Here is a 22,722-nt window from a genome sequence, read left to right as displayed (position 1 = left end):
ATCAAATAAATAAATAAAACTAAGTGGCATAAGAGAATGGGTAAACAAATAAGTTTGTAATTTCAAAGAATCAAAAATCCAAAAAAAAACTCAAAAGTTAATTACTCTTCAATAAGTCTTGGACTCTTGTTCTTAACTATTAAACCTTAAGGGTAAATGGGTAAACAAATAAATATGAAGGTTGAAGGATTGGAATTTGAGTTAAAAAAAAAGAGAAATTCTCTTAATACATTATATATTATAAATTATTTTATACTATATATTATACCACACACACACACACATATATAAATATAAGATCGGGTATCAGGAATGGGTACCTGTGTCAAATAAAACCAAGTATTGGGTATCGGATACCCTAAAGTCAAATCCAAAACCCTATAGGTTTTAATAAACGGGTCCTACTTGGGTCGGAACGTATCGGATATTCGGGAATTTCCACGAAATTGTCATCCCTATGCAGGGCTGCAAAAACTTAGTTTCATCTAAAGCATAGTGCATGCCTTGAGAAGAAAAATATTATCTGGGGTTTTAGGGTTCTTCTAATGTTTGGATGGGAATTTTAAAGTTCAGGAACATTTTTTGCTAGAGGGAAGAAAAGTTACGAGAAACATCCCGAAATTCGTAAGGCAAGTTGTTTTGCCACTCTTAAAATACCACCTCACATAAAAATTCTCAATTGGCTTCTTAGCTTCTTTTTCTTGCAAAAATATCTAGTGTTTGGTTTACAGTCGGGACCAGTATCGGAATCGAGACCCATCAAATCGGAGTCAAAATGATCTATTCCCATAGTCCGTTTGATTCAGATAGGAATTGAAATGGAAATTGGAATAATCTAGAGTGGAATTTCATTCCCAAGGGAGGGGGAGGGAATGACCATTCCGTTAGCAGGCCCCTAGAGTTATTAATTCTTGCATTAACCCCCTTCTCCCCCATCTGCATCTTGTCATGCTTAGCCTTTTGGTTAGTAGATGAATCTTGTGTAACAAGTAAGTAGTTAGAAGCCCAAGTCAATAAGATCTTTTCTTGGTAGTGATGAAAAGCATCTAAACTCTTGGGAACCAATATTTGATCCATTGGGTAGAGTTGAGATGGTCTTTAAGACATATTGAAGAATTCGCAACTTCAGGGGCATCATGGTTTCTCATGCAAAAGAGGGGGTAAACAATTTGCTAAGATCATATTTTTCATATGCTTCCATGGAGGCATGATAAGGGAAGACTAACAAATGCAAGATCCTTTCCAAAATTTCAACAATTTACCACTATAATTACTACTAGTCGCATGTAAACTCCTTCCAATTATTTTCCAAGTAGTTTTAAGCTCTCTAGGAATCAGGAACCAACTTACCACGAGACTTCTTTTGTTCTCAACCAATTCTTCTTTTTCTCTTGACCTCCCCGAGAACTTGTAGAATTTCTGTCAGCCAATATCGTATTGGTTCTCTACAGAACAGAAAGGCCTGCATGCAACCAAGATTTGAAATGGGAATGATAAAGATTCAGATGACAAGTTTGATCTCTTCAAACATGACAAGAAATTGTTTTTCTCTCGGTTATATGTCTCAAGCAGATTTTCCAATTTCATGTCTGGTGTTCAGAACTCCATTTTTCTGACCACAAATAGAGATTTTGACCCAGGGAAATATCTTTGTTTTGAACTCCATCACTTCCAAGAAGATTCCTATATGGTAAAAATCATATCGAAGAACCAAAAGATGCCTCGAATTGCCACAAAATGGAAATAACAAAAGGATTCACTACATGACATGAATAGAAATGATGGAATTATTAACTGCAAATGTAGTGGCATAGTGCTATGTTGTTAGGAGTGCAACTTGGGTGTTACGTATCCTTTCTCAGTGAGAGGTGAACATGTATCTCCCTCGAGCAATTGTGCAGAGCACTACTCAAAGAGGGTTTAGTGAACGAAAGAACAATGAAGAAGAAGAAGAAGAAGAAGAAGAAGAAGAAGAAGAAGAAGAAGAATGATTTAATGGTCAAATGCCCTTGTTTATTGATAGGTTTCACTTATATAGGCTCATGGCCGTTAGTTGCAATGGATCTTTAGAGGAGTGATTGACTATCATTACAATCAATGATCATAACGGTAATGATTTGTAATGATTCTATGGCCACGTCAGCACAGAAACGTTTATACTGGGCTGTAATGGTTGGATACTTCTGGATTGGGCTTTGAAGAGAGCTGGCTGGTATGACAGGCCCAATAAATCCAAAGGTCTGTAACATTCCCCTCTCCTTAAAAACGGCCTTGTCCTCAAGGCCCCCATTCGAGGAACTTATGTCCTTGACTGTGATAATTCAAGTGTTGTTGTTGCATGACATCGTCTATATGCGTATATGACAATTAGCTCAAAAGCAAACTCATTGGAAGCCCTAGCAGAAGACACCCCTTCAGTTAGAACCACACAATCATAGTCACCCAGATGCCCTATAGGCCTATACTTGAGACTTGAGTTTCTTGCATCCTCAAATATCATTTCATGGTTTGATAGTGTTGTTTGGCCTCCAATTTATTTCTGCTGTAAACATAATTGCATCACCCTTGTACTCCCTTTTGGATTTGTTCCACATAAAGGCCATAGCTAGTGCAGCTTTTCCATTCTATGTTGGCCATACCTGATGGTGAGAGATGTGAAATAGATTAGATTGGGAACTAGGATTTGTCCAGAAATCAAGCAACAATGCTGCCACAAATAACTTATTGTCAAACTTGCCAAGATAGTTAATGGCATTGCATTTAGTAAAAGGGAAACATGATCAAGTCATATTCCCTCATCCACCATTAATTCAGGCATGTCAATGACATCCTCTATTGCATCATAGCTTAATGAAAATGTCATCAATGAGCTGCCGCACTTAAAGGTTCTAACACGGCTATCTTCAAACAAGGCTACTGAACCTTTAACCTGGCCATGTTCTCCATATATGCTAATAACCCGTATAGATTGATCATTGACACTTGCACAGTGAAAACACAATTTTAGAACATCATCTGCCAAGCTTCTGCAAGTTGAATGGAAGTCCACTAAAACATTGGCAAATAGTAAACTCATTTGTTCCCATCCAACCTTAATTATGTGGCAATGCAACTGTCCTCCTCCATCCAACAATTCTTCAGTACTATATTCATATATCAAGTAGCTGAAAGTAAAACCATGTGGCACAACCCCCTTATCCGATCTCATCCTCAAGTAGAATGTTGGCACCTTATTTGAGCGAACCAAATGATAGAACCCATAAAAACCCAAATTCCATGTTAAGACATGAAGCTTTGCAAGTATCGACCACCCAATGACCAATGTGAACTCCATAAACAAGTTTATTGAATTGTGTCCAGGTAAAACCACTTTGCAATGAACCTAAAGGCCTTCTCGATAGAACCCATAATCAATGCAATTATCCAAAGCAAAAAAAAAAAAACATGTGGGTGAGCTTTCTCTAGGGCCTCGAGAAACCACTTCATTGAAGAGATCCAGGGCCCACTCCCATGCATATTTGTTGAGTGGGAAGAGAGTGTGAAACCTTGGAATGAAACTGCTATAGAGTGGTAGCTAACAAGTTGACTTTGTTGTAGAGTTTTCTAGATTAATAAATTTCCCTATCTCGTTCTGGGGAACATTAACAAAACTTGAAATTACTTGGAATGTCCCGGGTACTTGGTTTCCTTGCCAGCCTGAACTAGAGTTGTAATTACAAGTGGTTCAACACTATAATTCCTCGAACAGGTGGCAGAAGAGCAGTCACCTAACGGTGGGGATGCATGCTTTGATACATCATATCCTATACTCAATATCAACTAAATGCCTATACTTTGTAGACACGTCCATTGTTACTATCCATTTTTCCCATGTTGATAGTATGGGATGTTAATGTGAGGTATCCACATCACTAATATGAGATGTTATTGTGGGGTATATATGTACTTGGGTTCTCTCTTCAACAGTTAGTTTTTAAGGGTGAGTTCTCCTAAGACATATAACATTAGATTAGGGATTTGTTCTAATGTAATTGATATTCTTTAAACTAGAGAGGGCCCTTACTTCGCAGGGGCCAGAATGGAATTGTAACATTGTAACATTGCTATTTGCTACACTAAAAAAGACAATAGTTTCTTAATAAGAAACTTGCAATTATAAGTACTCAAGTCTTGAAACTCATACAAAGACTTAAAAAGACATGTGCTCATTTTTTAAATGTTGCTCCAACAAAGCATCTCATATATAAAAGAACAAGATAATACAATAATAGTTTTGAGTTCTACTTCATAGTTGTCCTTTGTTTCACATCGAAAACTCCCAATTGACCTACACAGTAGGACCATTCGGCCCGGGAACCGTCCAGGCAACTGGTTCCGTTTTACCCCAAACTTGGTCCTTGGTAAAAAATCTTTGAATTAGTCAATGACACATTGACCTGGGTGGTCGAACCGTCGACCCGTTCAACGGTTTTTTGCCATTTTTTATTTTTAATTATTTTTTATTTTTTAATTTTTGTTATCAGAACGGGCCATCTGTTTGAATCGGATGGTTGAACCATTGACCTGGAAACCGGTGGCCAAAACAGTTTCGTTTCTGGGTCATTTTTCTAGATGTCAATAATTAGACAAAATAACTTTGTAGACATAGTCATGGGAAGGGTGGACATTGTAAGGGATTCCAAAACCTTGAAAGATAAATCCAAAGTGACCTTAAACACAGAAAAAATTTGGTGGTAAATCCACCAAACTAGAAAAACCAAGGAGGAAAAATCAGAAAATTGAGTCCATAGTTCCACTTTGAGATGGAGTTAAACATACATGCAATCAAGGAAGAGACAAAGCAGATCGTCTTGTAAGAAAAAAAAAAGAACATTGCACAAGAAAACCTAAAGAAAAAATAAAAGGGAAGAAATAAAATGGTGGTAAACCTATACTATTTTGGAGGATCTTGAAGAAGATAAAAAACAAAGAAAGAAAAGCAAAAAATGAAAAAACGGAACATACTGCACACGCTCGAATAAAGCCCACAATAGAAGAAACCTTTGAATAGTGAAAATCCAAAAGTGTAAAAACCATGGTTTTCAAACTATCGTTAAAACCTAGACGGATAGACATTTCAGCCTGGGAACCGTCTAGGCAACCAGTTACGTTTTACCCCAATCCTGGTCCCTAACCAAAATCCGTTGAATCGGTCAATGACCCATTGACCTGGGCGGTCAAACCGTCGACCTGTTGACCCGTCTAATGGTTTTTGGCCATTTTTTATTTTTTTAATTGGAAACCATCCAGACAACTAGTTCCATTTTATCCTAGTCCCGGTCTCTAGCAAAAAATCGTTGAATCGATTAATGACCCATTGACCTGGGTGGTCGAACCGTTGACCCGTTCAATGGTTTTTTGGTCATTTTTTTATTTTTATTGTCAGAACAGGTCGTCCATTCGAATTAGACGGTCAAACTATCAACCCAAAAACCAATGGCCAAAACGGTTCCATAATTTTTGTTGTCAGAATAGGTTATCCATTCGAACCAGACGGTCGAACTGTTGGTTGTTAGAATGGGCCGCCCGTTCAAACCTTATGTTTCAATAAAGAAAATGCTGCCATTTGGGGAAAGGGGAGACGACCCCTTTCCCTTTAATATATATACTAGTGGAGGGGGCCCTACGTTGCAAAAGCTCGCTCATAAACTAAGAGGCTCGAGCTCGATTCGAATTAGATACTTGAGCTCGAGCTCGAGGTCGGCTCAGGTCAAAAGATCGGAAGTTCAAGCTCGACTATCTTTGATTGCAGGTCTATCAAGTAGCTGAGGTGCCGAGTCGAGGTCTCCCTCAATTGTTGAGGTGCCAAACCGAGGTCTCCCTCAACTGCTGAAATGTCGAGCTGATGTTTCCCTAATAGGCGAGGTGTCGAGCTAAGGTCTCCCTTAGCTGACATGGTGCCAAGCTAAGGTCTCCCTCAGTTGTCGAGGTGTTGAGTCGTGATATCCCTCAGTGACCGAGGTGCCGAGCCGAGGTCTCCCTTAGTGGTCAAGGTATCATCTAGCTTGAGCTCGATTCGAATTAGAGACTTGAGCTTGATCTCAAAAGTTTGAGCTTGGCTCAACTCAAATTCGACTACCTTTGATTGCAAGTCCCCTAGTAGTCGAGATGCCGAGCTAAGGTCTCCCTCAGTTGGAGAGAGAGAGATGGTATTCTTGTAATTTGTAAGAAAGAGAAAGAGAGAGAGATAGTGGCATTCTTGTAATTTCAAAGAAAAAGCAAGAGAGAGAGTTGGTAGGAAAGAGTGGCATTCTTGAAATTTGAAAGAACAAAAAAAAGCGAAAGAGAGAGATTTGGTAGAGAGTGGCATTCTTGTAATTTCTATGAAAAAAAGGCAAAAAAATATTGTTAGATTCCATTTCCCTCATCTTCATGCCTTCTTAAGTACACATTTCAGCTTAATATATTTACTAGCAGAGGGAGCCCTGCATTGTAGGGGCCCACTCATAAACTATCAGGCTCGAGCTCAGCTTGAGTCAAAAGTTCGGAAGTTTGAGCTTGACTACCTTTGATTGTAGGTTTCAAGCAGTTAAGGTCTCCCTCAATTGCCGATGTGCCAAATCTAGGTCTCCCTCAGTTGTTGAAGTGTCGAGCTGAGGTTTCCCTAGCAAGCAAGGTGTCGAGATAAGGCCTCCCTTAGTTGACAAGGTGTCGAGCTGGGGTCTCCCTCAGTTGTTGAGGTGCTGAGCCGAGATCTCCCTCAGTGACCAAGGTGTCGAGCCGAGGTCTCCCTCAGTGGCCGAGGTGTCATCTAGCTCGAGCTCGATTCAAACTAGAGACTTGAGTTTAAGCTCAATTTCGGCTCGATTCAAACTATCTTAGCTCGGATCGAACTCGAATACCTTTGATTGCAGGTCCCCTAGCAGTTGAGATGCCAAGCTAAGGTCTCCCTCAGTTGGAGAGAGAGTGGCGTTCTTGTAATTTATAAGGAGAGAGATGTCATTCTTGTAATTTGTAAGAAAAGAGAGAGAGAGAGAGTTGGTAGGAAAGAGAATGGCATTCTTGTAGTTTAAAAGAAAAAAAGCAAGAGAGAGAGAGAGAGAGTTGGTAGGAGTGAGTGGCATTCTTGTAATTTGAAAGAAAAAAAAGCAAAAGAGAGAGAGTTGGTATAGAGTGGCACTCTTGTAATTTCTATGAAAAGTAGGCAAAAAAACACTGTTAGATTCCATTTGCCTCATCCTCAGGCCTTCTTACATACACATTTCAACTTAATATATTTACTAGTGGAGGGGGCCTTGTATTGTAGAGGCGAAGGGGGCCTTGTGTTGCCTCATCCTCATCCTCAGGCCTTCTTGTAATTTATGTCCCTTTTTACAATGCAACCCAAAACAATTGTTGCCTCAAAGCCCCTTGTATATCAAGATAAACATGAGGAGGTGATAAACATGTGATGCAAATAAGGAGTGCTATCAATGGATACGGTAAGGAGATAGAAAAATGGACAATTAGAATTGCACCTCAAAGGAGGTGGAGGGGCATATAAATTGGACCCCTCCCTATTTGCAAGGGCAACCAAGAGGAGTTCATCCTAAAGTGAGAGTAAGGAGTCCAAGAGTTAGAGGTGTAAACGGATTGAATTCGAATCGGATCAGGCAATATCCGAATTTGAATTCGATTAGAGAATCCGATATCCGAATTCGATTCAATATCCGATGGATATTGAAAATTAATATTCTAATATTCAATTCGAATTCAATTAATTAATTATTTTAGATAATTAATAAATATATAAAATAAATATTATATTGATATAAAATATATAAATATATAAATTATTTATATAACTTAATTATTATATAAAATATTTTATATATTATGTATAAGAATTAAATAATCGGTCAAATTCAGATATTTATCGAGTCGAATCAAATCATGTCCGAATTCAAATTCGATTAACTATTCAGTAATAATAAGATATCCGAATTTGACTGATTAGATATTTGAATTATCTGAATTCGATTCAATTATGTCAAATATCGAATTCGAAATCAGATTTTCGAATACCGTTGACACGCCAAAAGTGAGTCTTGTACCCCTTTCCTTGAATTAATTAAGAGTATTTGAGCTTGCCTAAGTGTGAGTGTTGGGAGTGAGTCCACTTAGTCCAAGACCCAAGGCTGCACGTGACATTAGCAAGGACTCTAGGCGTATGACACTATGCATATATTAATTAAATTTGAAAAAGATAACTAATAAATGAATCATGATTCAAACTTTTCCATAACTTTTTTCTTTTATTTTTTCTCCTTTTTTCTCTCTTCTCAATAAATTTAGCTTTATAGTTTACCAAATGGTATGGCCCTTAATGGTGAGTAGATCAGAAATACAAAATTCATGAATCTAACACCATATAATTGGGATAAGGTTTTGTTTCTTCAGTTGAGTTTCTCAATCAATCTTGAGCTACTTTCTTGTCGGGATTGGCATTTTCTTATGGAAACTTGAATAAACAAGAAAAGAAAGGAGAATGTAATTATATTCACTTGACTCAATGTGGGAAATAATTGAGAAAAAAAAAGAGGTCCCAAGATATAGTTTCTTTTTTTTTTTTTTTTTTTTTTTTTTATGTATGGGTGTTGATTCAGGCACATCCAGTTTTGTCAAATAGAGCACATCCCTAGTGAAAAGGAAAAAAGATATTCCATATAAGGATAGCAGTTAACAAAATGGGTACTTTTAACTAAAAACACGCAATCTATTGACCATAATTTAGGGGTGTTGTACAGGAAGAAGAGAGGAAGGGAGAGGAGAAGAGAGAAGAGAGAACTGAGAGCCCGAAAAGTACTACAGGCAGCGTAGTATATTATATTATATACTAGGGTGACAACAACTAAAACATAAAGAGAAGTTAAAGTACAATATTACCCCTGTGGTACTATACATATGGAAAATAATAGCTGTTAGCACTCCCCCTCAAATTGGAGCATAGATGTCAATCATGCCCAACTTGTCACATAAATCAAGATGTTTTGAGTGGTGTAAACCTTTTGTAAAGATGTTTGCAAGTTGATCCTCAAAACTGACATAGGGAGTACACACTTCTCTTGTGATGACTTTCTCTCTAATAAAATGCTTGTCGATTCGATGTGTTTTGTTCTATCATGTAGCATAGGGTTAGCAGCAATGTTTATAGCTTCTTTGTTGCCATAGAATAGGGTCATAGGCTTATCCACTGGAAAACCCAACTCACTCAACAGATTCTTTATCCACATAATTTCAGCCACTCTATGAGCCATTGCCCGATATTCAACTTCAACATTGGATCTAGCCACCACACTTCGTTTTTTACTTCTCCAGGTAACTAAATTTCCTCCTATAAAGGTGTAGTAGCCACTAATAGACTTTATGTCATTTAGAGATCCAGCCCAATCAGCATCAGTATACACTTCAACTTTCAAATGTCCGTACCTTTGAAACAACAAGCTAGCACATGAAAACCTTTTAAGATATCGGAGGATTCTTTCTGCTGCTTCAAGATGAGTGGACATAGGGGCATGCATAAACTGGCTAAGGACACCAACTGCATAAGCAATGTTTGGGCAGATCATAGAAATATATAACAATCTCCCTACAAGTCTCTGAAACTATTTCACATCCTTGATAGGTTCACCTTGGCTGTCACCTAATTTATGGTTAGGATCAATGGGAGAGTCGATTGGCTTCACTCTCATTTTTCCAGTATCCTGGAGTAAATATAGGACATACTTCATTTGGGAAATGAAGATACCCCTTTTTGAGTGGGCAATTTCAATTCCAAGGAAATATCTTGGAGGCCCTAGATCATTTACTTCAAACTGTGTGGTCAGAAAACTATTCAACTTTTGGATTTCATCCCTCCAGTCACCATTGACAATTATATCATCAACATATACTATCAAAGCAACAATTTTACATTATCCTCTTTTCACAAACAATGTGTGATCAGATTGACATTGCTTGTATCCTTTCTGCTGAACCGCAACATGGAATCTGCTGAACCAGGCTCTTGAGGATTGTTTCAGCCCGTATAAAGACTTCTTCAACTTGCACACTTTTGTTCATTACCTTGAGCCTGAAAACCAGGGGGTTGTATCATGTAAACTTCCTTTTCAAGGCCACCATTCAAATATATATTCTTGATATCAAATTGATGTAGATCCCAGTAAAGGTTAGGAGCAAGAGAGAATAGAACTCTAATGGAGTTTATCTTGGCAACATGAGCAAAAGTCTCTGCATAATCAACTCCGTACACTTGAGTAAACCCCTTTGCCACTAAACGAGCTTTATACCTCTCCACCGTGCCATCAACCCTATGTTTGACCATGAACACCCATTTACATCCAACTGTATCATTTCCCTTAGGAAGATCTACAAGTTCCCATGTGTCATTTTTATGAAGGGCATTAATTTCTTCTTTCATAGCATTTGTCCATTTAGGTACTGAAAGAGCTTCTGCCACATTCTTAAGGATAGGGACACTATCAATGGAAGTAAGAAATGCACAAAAAGATGATAAAATATTTTCATAGGAAACAAAGTGGGAAATGGGGTGTTTAGTGGTGCACGGATCTAACACCTTTCCTATGAGCAATAGGAAGGTCAAGGTCATTAGTAATAGAGGTATCAAATGCAATGGGGTCAGGGACACCATTAGGAGCCAAGGTACCTAAGTGAGTATGGTCCGCCCCCGAGGAGTTTGATGGCACTGTATGTACAACTTCTAGATTCTCCAAAACTCTTGAATTTGGTTGGCTTTTGTGACAATGAATGAAGACACGAAAATGAGGAGGATCAGGAAGAGGAGGGAGCTGAACCAGTTTCTCCTCATCCCTACACTCCCCCTGAGGAGAAACCCTCAAAGAAAGAGACATCCATAGAAACATAGAATTTCCGAGAAACTAGATCAAAACAACGGTATCCCTTCTGAGTGAAGGAGTACCTAGGAATATGCAAGGAATAGTACGAGAATCCAATTTCCCACAAGTGGGAGACAAATTTTGGACAAAACACTAACAACCAAACACGCAAGGAAGAATGGAAAGAAGAGGGGCCTTAGGGAAGAGAAGCTGATTGGGGCTTTGCATTCTAACCAACAAGAGGGCATACGGTTAATGAGGTAGGTAGAACAAAGAACAATCTCAAGCCAAAAACATTTGGGGACATTCATATGGAGTAGTAAACCCCGGGCCACTTCAAGGAGATGTTGGTTCTTTCGTTTAGCGACACCATTTTGTTGTGGTGTTCGGGCACAAGAGCCATGGTGCAATGAACCACGCAATGCAAAAAATTCCGTGAGATCACTATGAAAATACTCTTTCGCATTATTTGACTGAAAATTTTGGATTTCAAATTGAAATTGAGTGTAGACCATCCACTGAAAATCTTGGATAATTTTTGGTACTTCCTCCCAAGTTCGCATGGGATATACCCATGTATATATAGAATAATCATCAATGATGGTAATAGCCCCACACATAATTCAGATTTACTATTTTTTGAAGAAAATGAGTTCTACACTGTTTACTTAATTGATACGTTTGACAAGAGAAATCTGAAATGGACATTGACTTAAATAGATATGGAAACATCACTTTCAAAGACTCAAAAGATAAATGACCAAGGCAACAGTGCCATAAATAAACTTGACTCTTACAGGATTGACTCTTAGACTCTGTGACATGAAGACTAGCCTTATTCTTCAGCATGTAAAGTCCATCAACCATATGTCCTCTACCAATCGTCCTCCCCGAGGCTAGATCCTAGATCACACAATAAGAAGGGAAAAATTACTGAACAGTTTAAGGAATTAGTAATACTACTAACAGAGAACAAATTAATAGAAAATTTTGGAACATGTAAAACATCAGAGAGGGTAAGACCGAATGGAAGAGAGATAGTTCCTTGACCAGCTATGGAAGCATATGATCCATCTTCTAGTCTCACCTTATCTCTTCCAGAAAGAAGGTGATTGGTTTGAAAGTAAGAGGACGTACCTGTCATGTGTTTTGACGCTTTGGAATCAATGATCCAGGGAGAGTCAAGGTTATGAAAAGCAACATGGAAAGTTGTGGCAAAGTTACCTGATGTAGACGCAAATGAAGTTGAGGGAGGAGCATCCATCTGACGAATAGGTCTACCATAGAGCTCTAAATGGTTACAGAAGGAATTCATAATATTTTCCCTTGGGTAAGAACCAAATGAATGTGTCTAAGTCACAATATGGATGGGGAGTTGATTCTCCTGAGTAGCCATGTTTTCCATAGTGTGTTTTCTTGTACCTTGCTGTCCTAACTTTTTATTCATATCTGAACTTTGCTTCTTATTCAGATCTTGAGCCCATTTCGGCTTTCCATGAAGATCCCGGCATATATCTCTGGTGTGTCAGGGTTTCTGGCAATGAGTACACTACAATTTATCTTTGTCATCCATTTTTTTTCTGAAGATCTCCTTTCTTGGAAGTATTTCCCCCACTGATAGTAACACTCCCTTTTGTTGCCAACACAACTGCATCTTCACCAGAACTGTTCATCAAATTCCTTCTGCTTTCTTCAGATTGTACAAGAGTATAAACTTCCTGAACTGATGGAAGATCCTTAGAACCGAGGATCTGGACTCTGATAGATTCATATGTAGGGTTCAAACCATGTAAGAAAGCAAACACTCTCTACTGCGAGACGAATTTTTTGTACAGTTTTGCATCTTCATCACACTTCCAGTCCACACTTTGATAATGATCCAACTCCTTTCAAACTGAAGTCAAGTCAGAGTAATATACAGATGGACACCTCTCCCCCTGTTTATAAGTAGACGATTATGCCTGTAGTTGGTAGATTTTTGCATAGTGTCGCAGTTTCGAATATGTTGATTTTGCTTGTTCCCATATCTCATTTGCCGTTTCAGCCCACATGAAATTCCTCCTTAATTGAAGTTGCATAGAGACTAAAAGCTAAGACATAACCATGCTGTTTTCCTAATTCCATCTGTCATATTCAACACTCCCAGAATGTTGTTCTTTTACTCTCCCATTAATATAACCTATCTTCCCCCTGCAGTGATGTACAACATGATCCCTCTTGACCACTTTAAATAATTTAAACCATCAAGAGGGATAACAGCCATGGGAAATGATAGGTCCACACCCCCACTCATTCCATTCAGCGTTGAGGAAACACCGGATGTAGCAAAATCTTCACCACTCATGATTTCAGATTCAAAAAACACACTTAAAAGAGGAACACAACCCTAAAAAATATTACAGAAGGTATCGATCACTTTCTGACCTTCAGTCCACCATAAAAAATTGTTGTTGCAACACATAAACAAGGTCTTTACGACCTACAGTTTCACAGGGATCAAGCGACCCCACAAAAAAGGAAAAAGAAAAGGTGCAGCTCACCTCACATCCAATCGATAGACCTAGTACAGGTCTAGCACTGGCACACGACCAGAAAAGAAAGGAGAGAAAGGTTATGTCAGTCGAGCATCAGGGCAGCCGAACAGCAGATGATAGCAAAGACAGACTGCTCGACTTCTACATGTTGTCATCCTCGAAACAATGGCTTTTACATGCTGAGAATCAGGTGCGAAAAAGAGGGACAGACTGACTACTTAACTTCTCCCTTCAGATTTAATTGTCTCTGATACCATGTTGTACAGGAAGAAGAGAGAAAGGGAGAGGAGAAGAGAGAAGAGAGAACTGAGAGCCCGAAAAGTACTGCAGGCGGCATAGTATATTATATTATATACTAGGGCGAAAACAACTAAAACATAAAGAGAAATAAAAATACAATAGTACCCCTGCGGTACTATACATATGTAAAATAACAGCTGTTAACAAGGGGCGCTCCAAATTAATAAAAAACGGGATGTGCTAGTATCATACCCCTCTTTTTGGTCCATGTTTATTAAATTAAGATTTTTATTTTTGGTTGGGAGAAAGGGAGATGCAAGTGGAGATACATTGACAAATTTGAAAATGTATATTTCTTGTTGTTCTTTTTGCTTTTCATTGTCATGGTCAGAAGGTTTAAGTGACACTTGTTCAATGAACTATGCAAATTGTCACTTTTGTGAGGTGGACATTATGGACTTTTTTGTAATTAGCTATGTTGAATCTGGTCTAAACTTCACAATTCATGAGAATACCTTCTATTAGAAGCCTGCCAAACTAAGATTTAAGAAAAGGTGAGTGCTACCTGAAAAAGTAGTACAGAAAAGGTAGCACGCCCATGGCGTGATGTGCTTTCACCTCGTTCCTGTAACACCTGAAGAAGACCAGCAAATTCAATTTATATATCTAATATTACCAAGGGTTTCCATCAATCATCACATGACATCTTGAATCTTGATTCAAAAATATAACTGCAACACACTTGGGTTGACAAAAGATCAAAAGTTCAACTAGAATTTTAACAAGCTTAATAATAGAAACATTTCTAGAAATGAACTTATCCTTATGCTCTAACTCCTATCGTCTTCATTATCTGTGTATGTATGAATTCTCTCAATGTGGTAAAATTCCATATGTACAAGCATGCTATCTAATACAATAAAAACAGATATAGTTGTAAAATCATGAATAAATAAAAACTGAATCAACAAACATACTTTAGTATAGAGGACCATTACCCAATGTTAGTCCTACATATCCGCTCCCAGACTCAAATACACATTCTCACACTTGTCAGCCCAAGATTTTATCATTGCACCAAGTAATGGCTCCTTGTGATTATAAATACACTTTATTGTCCCTCTAGTAAATCTAAAATAGATTTTAGAATCACATGAAATATGCAACAGACACATACAGATGGCCAGATCTAACGTATCAAATGAACTATTTCTCAGGAAAAAAAAAAAAAAAAAAAGAGAAAGAGAAATCTAAACAACTGGGTACTTTCTTTGTGTGAAACTTTTCTCGTCATATAGACCTGGTAACACTGGCAAGCTAATGAAGAATACACGAATGAAAATGCATGTAATCATCATAAATTCCTTTAGAATAGTTACATGAGTTGAACCTGATGTAGGCTGTTGGAGTGGCGGTAGTGATATGTGGAGCTTTGAAAGTCTGACAGACTGTAAGCCCGTTGCTCCAAGGACAGTGATAAGCTTTAATGGAGCAGATGTGTTGTCAGAAGTCCCCTTCTTGGAGACCAAGACCTCCTTATATAGTGTCTCCCCTCTACACATTGGGCAGAGGCGATCATGCAGAACCTTTTGTTTGTTAGGTAGTTATGAAGGAAGGTGGCCTATTACGTAATGACATGGCCCTCTAAAACACTACGCACTCCACTGCCTATAGTTGGACTAGTTTACTATTCTCTAAAGTTTGTCGTTTCATATCCCACTTGTTTCACGGTTCGCATGATCACTCCCATGCTCCGTTTTTGTGGCACCCAGTTCATGCTACTTCAATTTGCATCACCGGATGCAGTGATCCTTTCGCACTCGCTCTTCCTGTGCTAATTTGTGGTTCATGGATCTCTCCTTTTACACCTACAATGGTGTATTACAAGATAATAATGCACTGGGAGAAAACTGCAAGATCATAGTTAATTATACAGTTCACAAGGTCCATCACTTCAACTTTGTTGGTTAGCCCTAACTTTACATGTCATGCAACAAAAGAATAGAAACATCCTTACTGCTTTTGTAGCAGTAACATAGCACCGCAAACCCATTACAATGGAACTACAAACCATGCAGTAGCAACCTGATGACCCTTGGTGAATCATGGGACCAAGCAGCTAGCCCAATAAACAGGTCCAAATTTTTAGGCCTAGACCATTGAATAACAAATTTTTAGGAGAGTCCATGCAACACCAATTGTTTCGTACCTAACAATAACAACACTACTACTACTGCTATTGCTGCTAGCCTGCTACTACTACTTCAAAACCTATATTGTTCAAGAAAGCTGAGGTATAATCTGCATAGATTTTGATTATTGCTATTCTATTTTTTGCATTAGCATACTAAGAAGAAAAGAAGGAACAGAACAAGAGTAACTAATATCTAATTATATAAAACAATATTAAGGAAAATGTGAAAAGCAAGTTGAGGCTTGAACTTTTATTTATTTTCTTCAAATTTTTAATACAAGCATGCGTATTGCAAGCCTAAACAAAGTCTGCAAGTCCACAGTCCTCCCATTTCTTAATATATTACTCTCACTGGTCTGAGTTATTAGTAGGATGAAAATGAATTTTAATATCCTGTTGTATTTATAGAAAGAAAAGTGAAATCACTGAATAAAGATGCCTTCATTTGTATTGCAAGTATTAACATCTTCAATTTGCAGTAACTTGAGAGTCCAAAAGACAGGCCAACTATTTTTTTCAAGTAGATGTGCAAAACATGTGAAACTGGCTACGTGGATCTAGCTTTTAATACGATATCACTAACCTGGAAGTGTGATTATACATGCAAAATATGTTAAACGTGAAAAAAGAAATATTCCCAAATCATGGAAGAGTATTTTTCGAATATAAAACTACCGACCAAAGAGAAAATAGGACTTAATTCAGTCAGCTAAAATCTTTAAAATTGACCTAAATCTACATAGTACAGAGTAGCACCTTTATAGAAAACAAATATAAATTGAAAAACCATGACAAAGGGAGAAAGTAACTATGAAACTTTGACCATAGGCCTCCCATACTTGAGCCAGAATATGCCTCCATGACAAAAGAAAAAATGATAACAATTATTTCTGAAAATAACCAACATTTCATCCATTGAAGACAATTATTACCATTTACCACTAAGCCTAATCATGTCACCATTTGTTTAAAGCAGAAAGTAGTTCATAGTCATCACCTGCAGGACAACAGCTGTTGAGGATAATGCCAGACCATTCCCAATAACAATTGCTGCAGGACCAGGCTGCCCAGAAACAAAATGAGCAACCAATCCAACTGCCACTGCAGTAACTAGGACCTGCATTTTATTTTTACATACAAAAATAATGAATTATGTATCAGATGCATAGAAGTAAAATGGTATCAAGGAGACCACATAATGCAATTAAAATTTTCAATCACCTGCGCAGAGCCTAATCCAAAAACATATTTCTTCATGGAACTTAACCTTTCCACAGAAAGCTGGAAATGTAAAATATAGATTATGATTTAGTTTTCTGCGGAACAAACAAAGTTCAATGTTATAGAATAGAATAAAATCCAAAACTTAAAGCACTCCACCTCCAGGCCAGTATTTAATAGCAAGAAAACAACACCAAATTTAGCAATTGCTTTTGTTCCATGAACATGACGAATGATAGAGAGACCATAAGGCCCAATCAAGATACCAGCAGCTAGGTAGCCAAGTACAGGACTCCCTGAACACCACAGAAAATAGCAGAGACCATCAATATTCCAACATAGTAACATCTGAAAAATCAATAGACAATGTTAAAAGGGGCTAGATAGACCTCTTGACATGCATTCCATCAAATGGAAATGTACAAAATATTGAAACTATATCATATTTAAAGCAATGTTTTAAAATGTTGAGGCATGACATGAGGTGTAAGCCTCCTTTCCTTTCTTTTTTTCTTTCTTTTTTCTTTTTCTTTTTCTTTTTCTTTTTCTTTTTCTTTTCTTTACAACACTTGCGAGGAGTAACCACAGCATGTCAAACAGAGAAGCCTCCTCCTCATTTATCTGAGAAAAGAAAAGTAGCAACATAACAAGAACATAATTCAATCACCAAAGTGAGAGAAAACTCAGGTAGTATTAGACTATTAGTCTTGACCCAAAAAATGACAGTTAACTAAAAGAAAAGGGTATATAGCTTTTTTAAGTTGGAAAGATCCACTGGAGGTTCATGCTATAAACCTAGGTTCAAAGCCATCATTCAGCTCTAACAACTAACCATTAACCCATTTGCTTCATAAAAGGAATAAATTAAGATATATATATATATATATATATATATATATATATATATATATATATACATATGTATGTATGTATATATATTCTGGCATATATATATATATATATTTATATATGTATGTATGTATATATATTCTGTACCTCTTGGTGGGGTAACATCTCAATCATTTTCTTCACTCTCTTAGGGAATCTCTGTACTTCTCGAAACAAAGGCTTTACATCTAAGGACACTTCTCCAATACCAGTAGTTATAGCATCTGGATGTTGAAGCAGCTGAGTACTCTTCTCTGCTTGATTATTAAGAAAGGCAATCCTGTGATAATTTCAGCATATGTGATCAGAAAAAGGCAGTCTTAAACCAAATCTGACAGTGTATCACTAAAGTCAAAAAGAAAAAAAAAAGGTTCAATAAGAAAGAAATCAGAAAGCTTTTCAATTAACTGCCGAAGAAGTAGAGAAAGATTAGGCCATAAATTAAGAAGAATATATGCTTTCTCTCAATATCATATCTTTCTATTTCTACCATGAGGTTTTCCATGCAAACTAATCATGGCATGTGTTTCCATAGCCGTCTGAATAATGCTTACTTACATGAGCCAGGCAGCCAGCATAAAGGGATTAACCTTCAAACTTTAGTATCTGGCCAAACTCATAGTTTGAGTTTCAATTGTTATTTTTCCATTTTGAGTTTCAGAACCTAAATCATAGAGATTAAATTAACAAAACAAGCTACAAAGCTGGATTTATATTTATGCTTGTATATCTTAATTCTTAACCAAAATATAAATATGCGACTATATTTGATAGACGCTAGAATGACTAGGGTCTTACATGATTATGACAATAGGAATGCCAAATAAAACTGGGAAAGATCAGAGGTTGACTACATACCCAGATCCAACAAGCAATACCCCAATTACCAGTCTGGGTAATTGCTTCCTTGCAAATACAATGAAACTTTGGAACAATGAAGTTGGTGTGAACTCAGTCCCATCTACTGAAAAAGAGAAGAATGATGCAGAGAAAAAACGAGAAGATTTCTTCTGGAATGCCTTGGGAGCACTGGCAAATGAACTCTCGTTAGTTAAATTCTTCTGTATTTCCTGTCTTTTTGTTTGAACCATGTTCTTTGACTTTTCAGCTTCAGCTTCTTTATGAGAATCTAAATTCAGTTTTCCATTCGGTTGATCATGCAAATCATCAGAAGGCTTTAACTCTTCAAAGGTCTGTCCAGTTGTATCAGGTTCGTCATCCATTGAAGGTTTGCCACCCAATAAACCATCCCTCTCCAAATCATCTCTTTCCCTTCAACATCAATGTGACAAGAAACTCCTTCATTCATCCCATCATCCCCAACAAGATATTCATCCTTCACTGCATGACCTTGTGGTGATGGTACTGTCAAAGTTTCTGATGCATTAACATTGGAACTGCATAGAAACTTCTCTGCTCTCTGCAAAGTAATCTCAGCATCATTTACACGTTGCATGGCCTCAAGTTCAAAAGCAACAGCTTGCTCAGCAAGAAGCATTATATCTGCTACATCTTCTGCTTTCAGTGCATCCATCTGTACTTTCTCTGCAACCTCATTCAACCTCTCCACTTCCTTCTGTAGCTCCTCTTTTCTATTCTGTAAGCATCTTAACTCCGCTTCACAATTTTCTTAAGTAGCTTGACAATCCCTAATTTGGTCCTGGCTCACTAGAAGTGCCACTTTCTCCTCCACCAATGAACTCGATGTTTCTGCAGTTTTTACATTGTCTGCATCACTTTCTGTGTAAATTTCAGGAGAATCATCCATTCCTTGTCCAATCTCTGGAGACTTTACAGCCAACTGAAACCTTGCTTCAGCCATTGACAGGGCCATGGTTGCTTTTTGAACAGATTCCCTGGCAACATCTTCTTCACTGATGATATCTTGAATAGAAATAAGAGTAGAATTTACATCATTCCAAGCTTTTGTTGCCTCATCTTTCAGTGCAATAGCCGCCTCCGATATCTTCTGAGCCCTTTCCTCAAATATGGTACTGTTAAGCTGAGCAACTTCCAATTCCCTGAGAGCTTTCTGGAGAACTTCCCTCAAGTCATCCACACTAGGTATCTCAACTCCTTCCCCTGTCGAACTACTTGGTTCCACATCAGACACAGGTCCTTTTTCTAAGCTCTCTGGGGACAAACTTTTCATTTCCCCGTTAGTACTGTCTAGGAATTCAGTGTTTAAAGAATCATTGCCTTGGCACTGTAATCGCGCTATTTCCCTGCTCACCTTCAAAATATGTCCTAAATTGCCATCCAGACACCCTTTTAGAGGTGATGCCCACAAAAATCTATCAAACTCTCCTGTGCGACGCTGACATGAAGCAATGGAACCACTAACGATTTTCTTCGTCTTCTTTGATGCGCAGCCTTTCGAAACAAGCCTCGGATATCCAGTATAGCTGTAACTGAAACTTCTACACATAAACCTCAAACGCGGATTTAGACGACCCAACGTCCTAGAACTTAAACTTTCACCAACAGGAAACGCATTTGGCTGCCGAAAATTACAGGTGAAATCCATTCCTCCGGTTTTCTTAGAAGAATCTCCTTAGACAAAATAATTATATGAATAAACCGAATCCAGATACTCTTCTAACATCCAAAATCTTCAGTTAGAGCATTCCAAGCTCAAGACGTTTTGCAAATTGCAACCAATTGGTCGCCATTCAAGCACCCGGCAAGGAAAGGCCAATTTCATACACGAACTAAGACATTGAATGAATTAAATTTACATCTCTACTTTGTTCGAAGCTATATACAGTGCAACCAAATTCCTTACCGCAAGACTGCAAATTGCAAAAGCTAAAAGAAAGGAGAAATAATTCTAATGTTCGAGAAAACCAATACTCCCCCGATCATGAGAAGTGTATCTCGAGTTCCGGTTGCAGATATCCATGGCGGATTATCTATACAACTAAACACGGAAGAAGAACCGTTGAAGCGAAAGCCGAATAAAACCAGCATCATTTTCCATCTCACGTCATCAAAATTAGAGGGGAAAAAAATCGAATCGGAATTTTTTTGGGCAGGAGGGCCGGCCCTTTAGGAGAATCGAATCGGATTTCGGTAGATTCGAACTAGGATTCGTTCGCAGTCGAATTCGAATCGGATCTTGTCCAACGGGATTTTATAGGATTCCAGTCAAATTGTTACGGGTCATTTATCAGAAGACCCGAGAGGCAACCATCTGATCATGCCAACTCAGTTAATACAGGCATTTGTGACTCAAGTGGGTGGTTATGGGATTCAGTAGACTGTTAGGCGGTTATTATTCGACCAATCATGGCAATCATTGTTACCATTACTGATATAACGGTCTCACAGTGACTATATAGCTCGAGGGAATCCCTCAACCTAATGGATCATCATTAGAATTATCCTTCATTATCCCCTGGTCTCCTTCTCGTTGAGTAGGTAACCTGCCCTCTGTGAGCGGTGCTCTGGCATTATAGCTCGAGGGAACCCTCCTCTCTTGTCAGTAAAGGGAATAGGTATGTATCACAAATTCATATTGCAATCGGCTTGGCTTTAATCTGATTTACATCATAAATTTCAAGTATATGGTACATATATATTTAAAATGAATTGGGTCCGATTCTAGGGTTAGAAATGGATCGGATTTAATCTGATTTTGAATTCGAAATCATCCATTTACGTAAGTTTTGGATATCCATTTTTGTCAATAATCAGATCAAATCCGAGAACATTATATGATCATTAATCAGATCAATTTCAGATATTGCTTCGATCCACTAAGATCTTATATAATACATATGTGTATTTGTGTATATTATGTTTTAGTATTTACTAGTTGTGAAACTTGTGGTGCATAGAATTTTTTAACCGAATTGCAAATTAGAGTTAATGGACTTTTAAAGAGCCCTAAATAATTATAAACACCTTACCACAAAATTTCATCACAGATACCCCCATTTAAACCTTTATCACACTAAGATTTTAATTTGGGCTATCTCATTGGTTAAGATATTCATTTCTTAAATGCCCTTGATCATACCATTTATGGACCAATCAAACCTAGCAAATGACCCAAGAAACTAATACCTCTAGAAACCCCATTCGTTAGCACCTGATCTTTGCTTAATTCGTTGTCGAAATCCTAATTTACCTTGAACACCCAACCAAACCATTCTGATCCTTTCTGAGTACCAAAAAAATTCTTGAACATCGTCATCAGACATATGATCTCCTAAAATATCTGCCCCTAAAAATTCAACCCAAGATTCCCCTCTGTTTATTTTTATTATCAAACCAAGATTCCCTTCGAACCCTCTCGTTAATCTAAAGTATCCACAACCCAAATCTCCTTTATCCTAACACCTTTGAATCAATTAAACCATACAACTGAACCTTAGACACACCAAAAACAACTACCTATAAATTTTCAACCTAAAACACCCCATTTGCCCCATCATTAAACAAATATTCAATTTTGAATGCTCTCATTGACCCAAATTTTTGTGATTTTGGCACTCGAAAATCAATCCCAAAATAGCTTCATTTGCCCATCCATTACACTAAGATTTCATTTCAAAGCTTCGCATTGATTGGATCAAGTCATTTTTTAATCTGTCCAATCTTGGCATAATTGGGCCAATCTGACCTTACAAGTTAACCCATAATGCCCAAAAACACCACCTTGCCAAATTTAAACCAAAGATTCCCTCATTTTCCCTATTACCCCACCAACATTATGTTTTAAAGTTAATAAATTAACTAAATCACTACCCCTCTAAATTTGCTTAAT

The 22,722-nt window shown here is 37.7% G+C and overlaps 1 protein-coding gene across 1 annotated transcript; it reads right to left on the bottom strand.

Annotated features, from left to right (window-relative positions):
• Positions 1 to 1,265: 1,265 nt before the first annotated feature.
• On the bottom strand, positions 1,266 to 20,876 carry KEA2 (K+ efflux antiporter 2). Its single transcript, XM_088966636.1, is given in 9 exon segments — positions 1,266 to 1,462; positions 14,214 to 14,282; positions 16,840 to 16,959; positions 17,064 to 17,123; positions 17,223 to 17,411; positions 17,628 to 17,684; positions 18,060 to 18,231; positions 18,810 to 19,224; positions 19,227 to 20,876. Coding segments are annotated over 9 exon segments (2,427 nt in total). The 5' UTR covers positions 20,479 to 20,876; the 3' UTR covers positions 1,266 to 1,369.
• Positions 20,877 to 22,722: the final 1,846 nt, after the last annotated feature.

The sequence above is a fragment of the Nelumbo lutea genome, chromosome 1 (genome assembly GCF_056320005.1).
Source record: "Nelumbo lutea isolate HS-2025 chromosome 1, American lotus-T2T, whole genome shotgun sequence".
NCBI lineage: Eukaryota > Viridiplantae > Streptophyta > Magnoliopsida > Proteales > Nelumbonaceae > Nelumbo > Nelumbo lutea.
The sequence above is the reverse complement of the archived record's forward strand: the minus strand, read 5'-3'. Positions and strand labels throughout refer to the sequence as shown.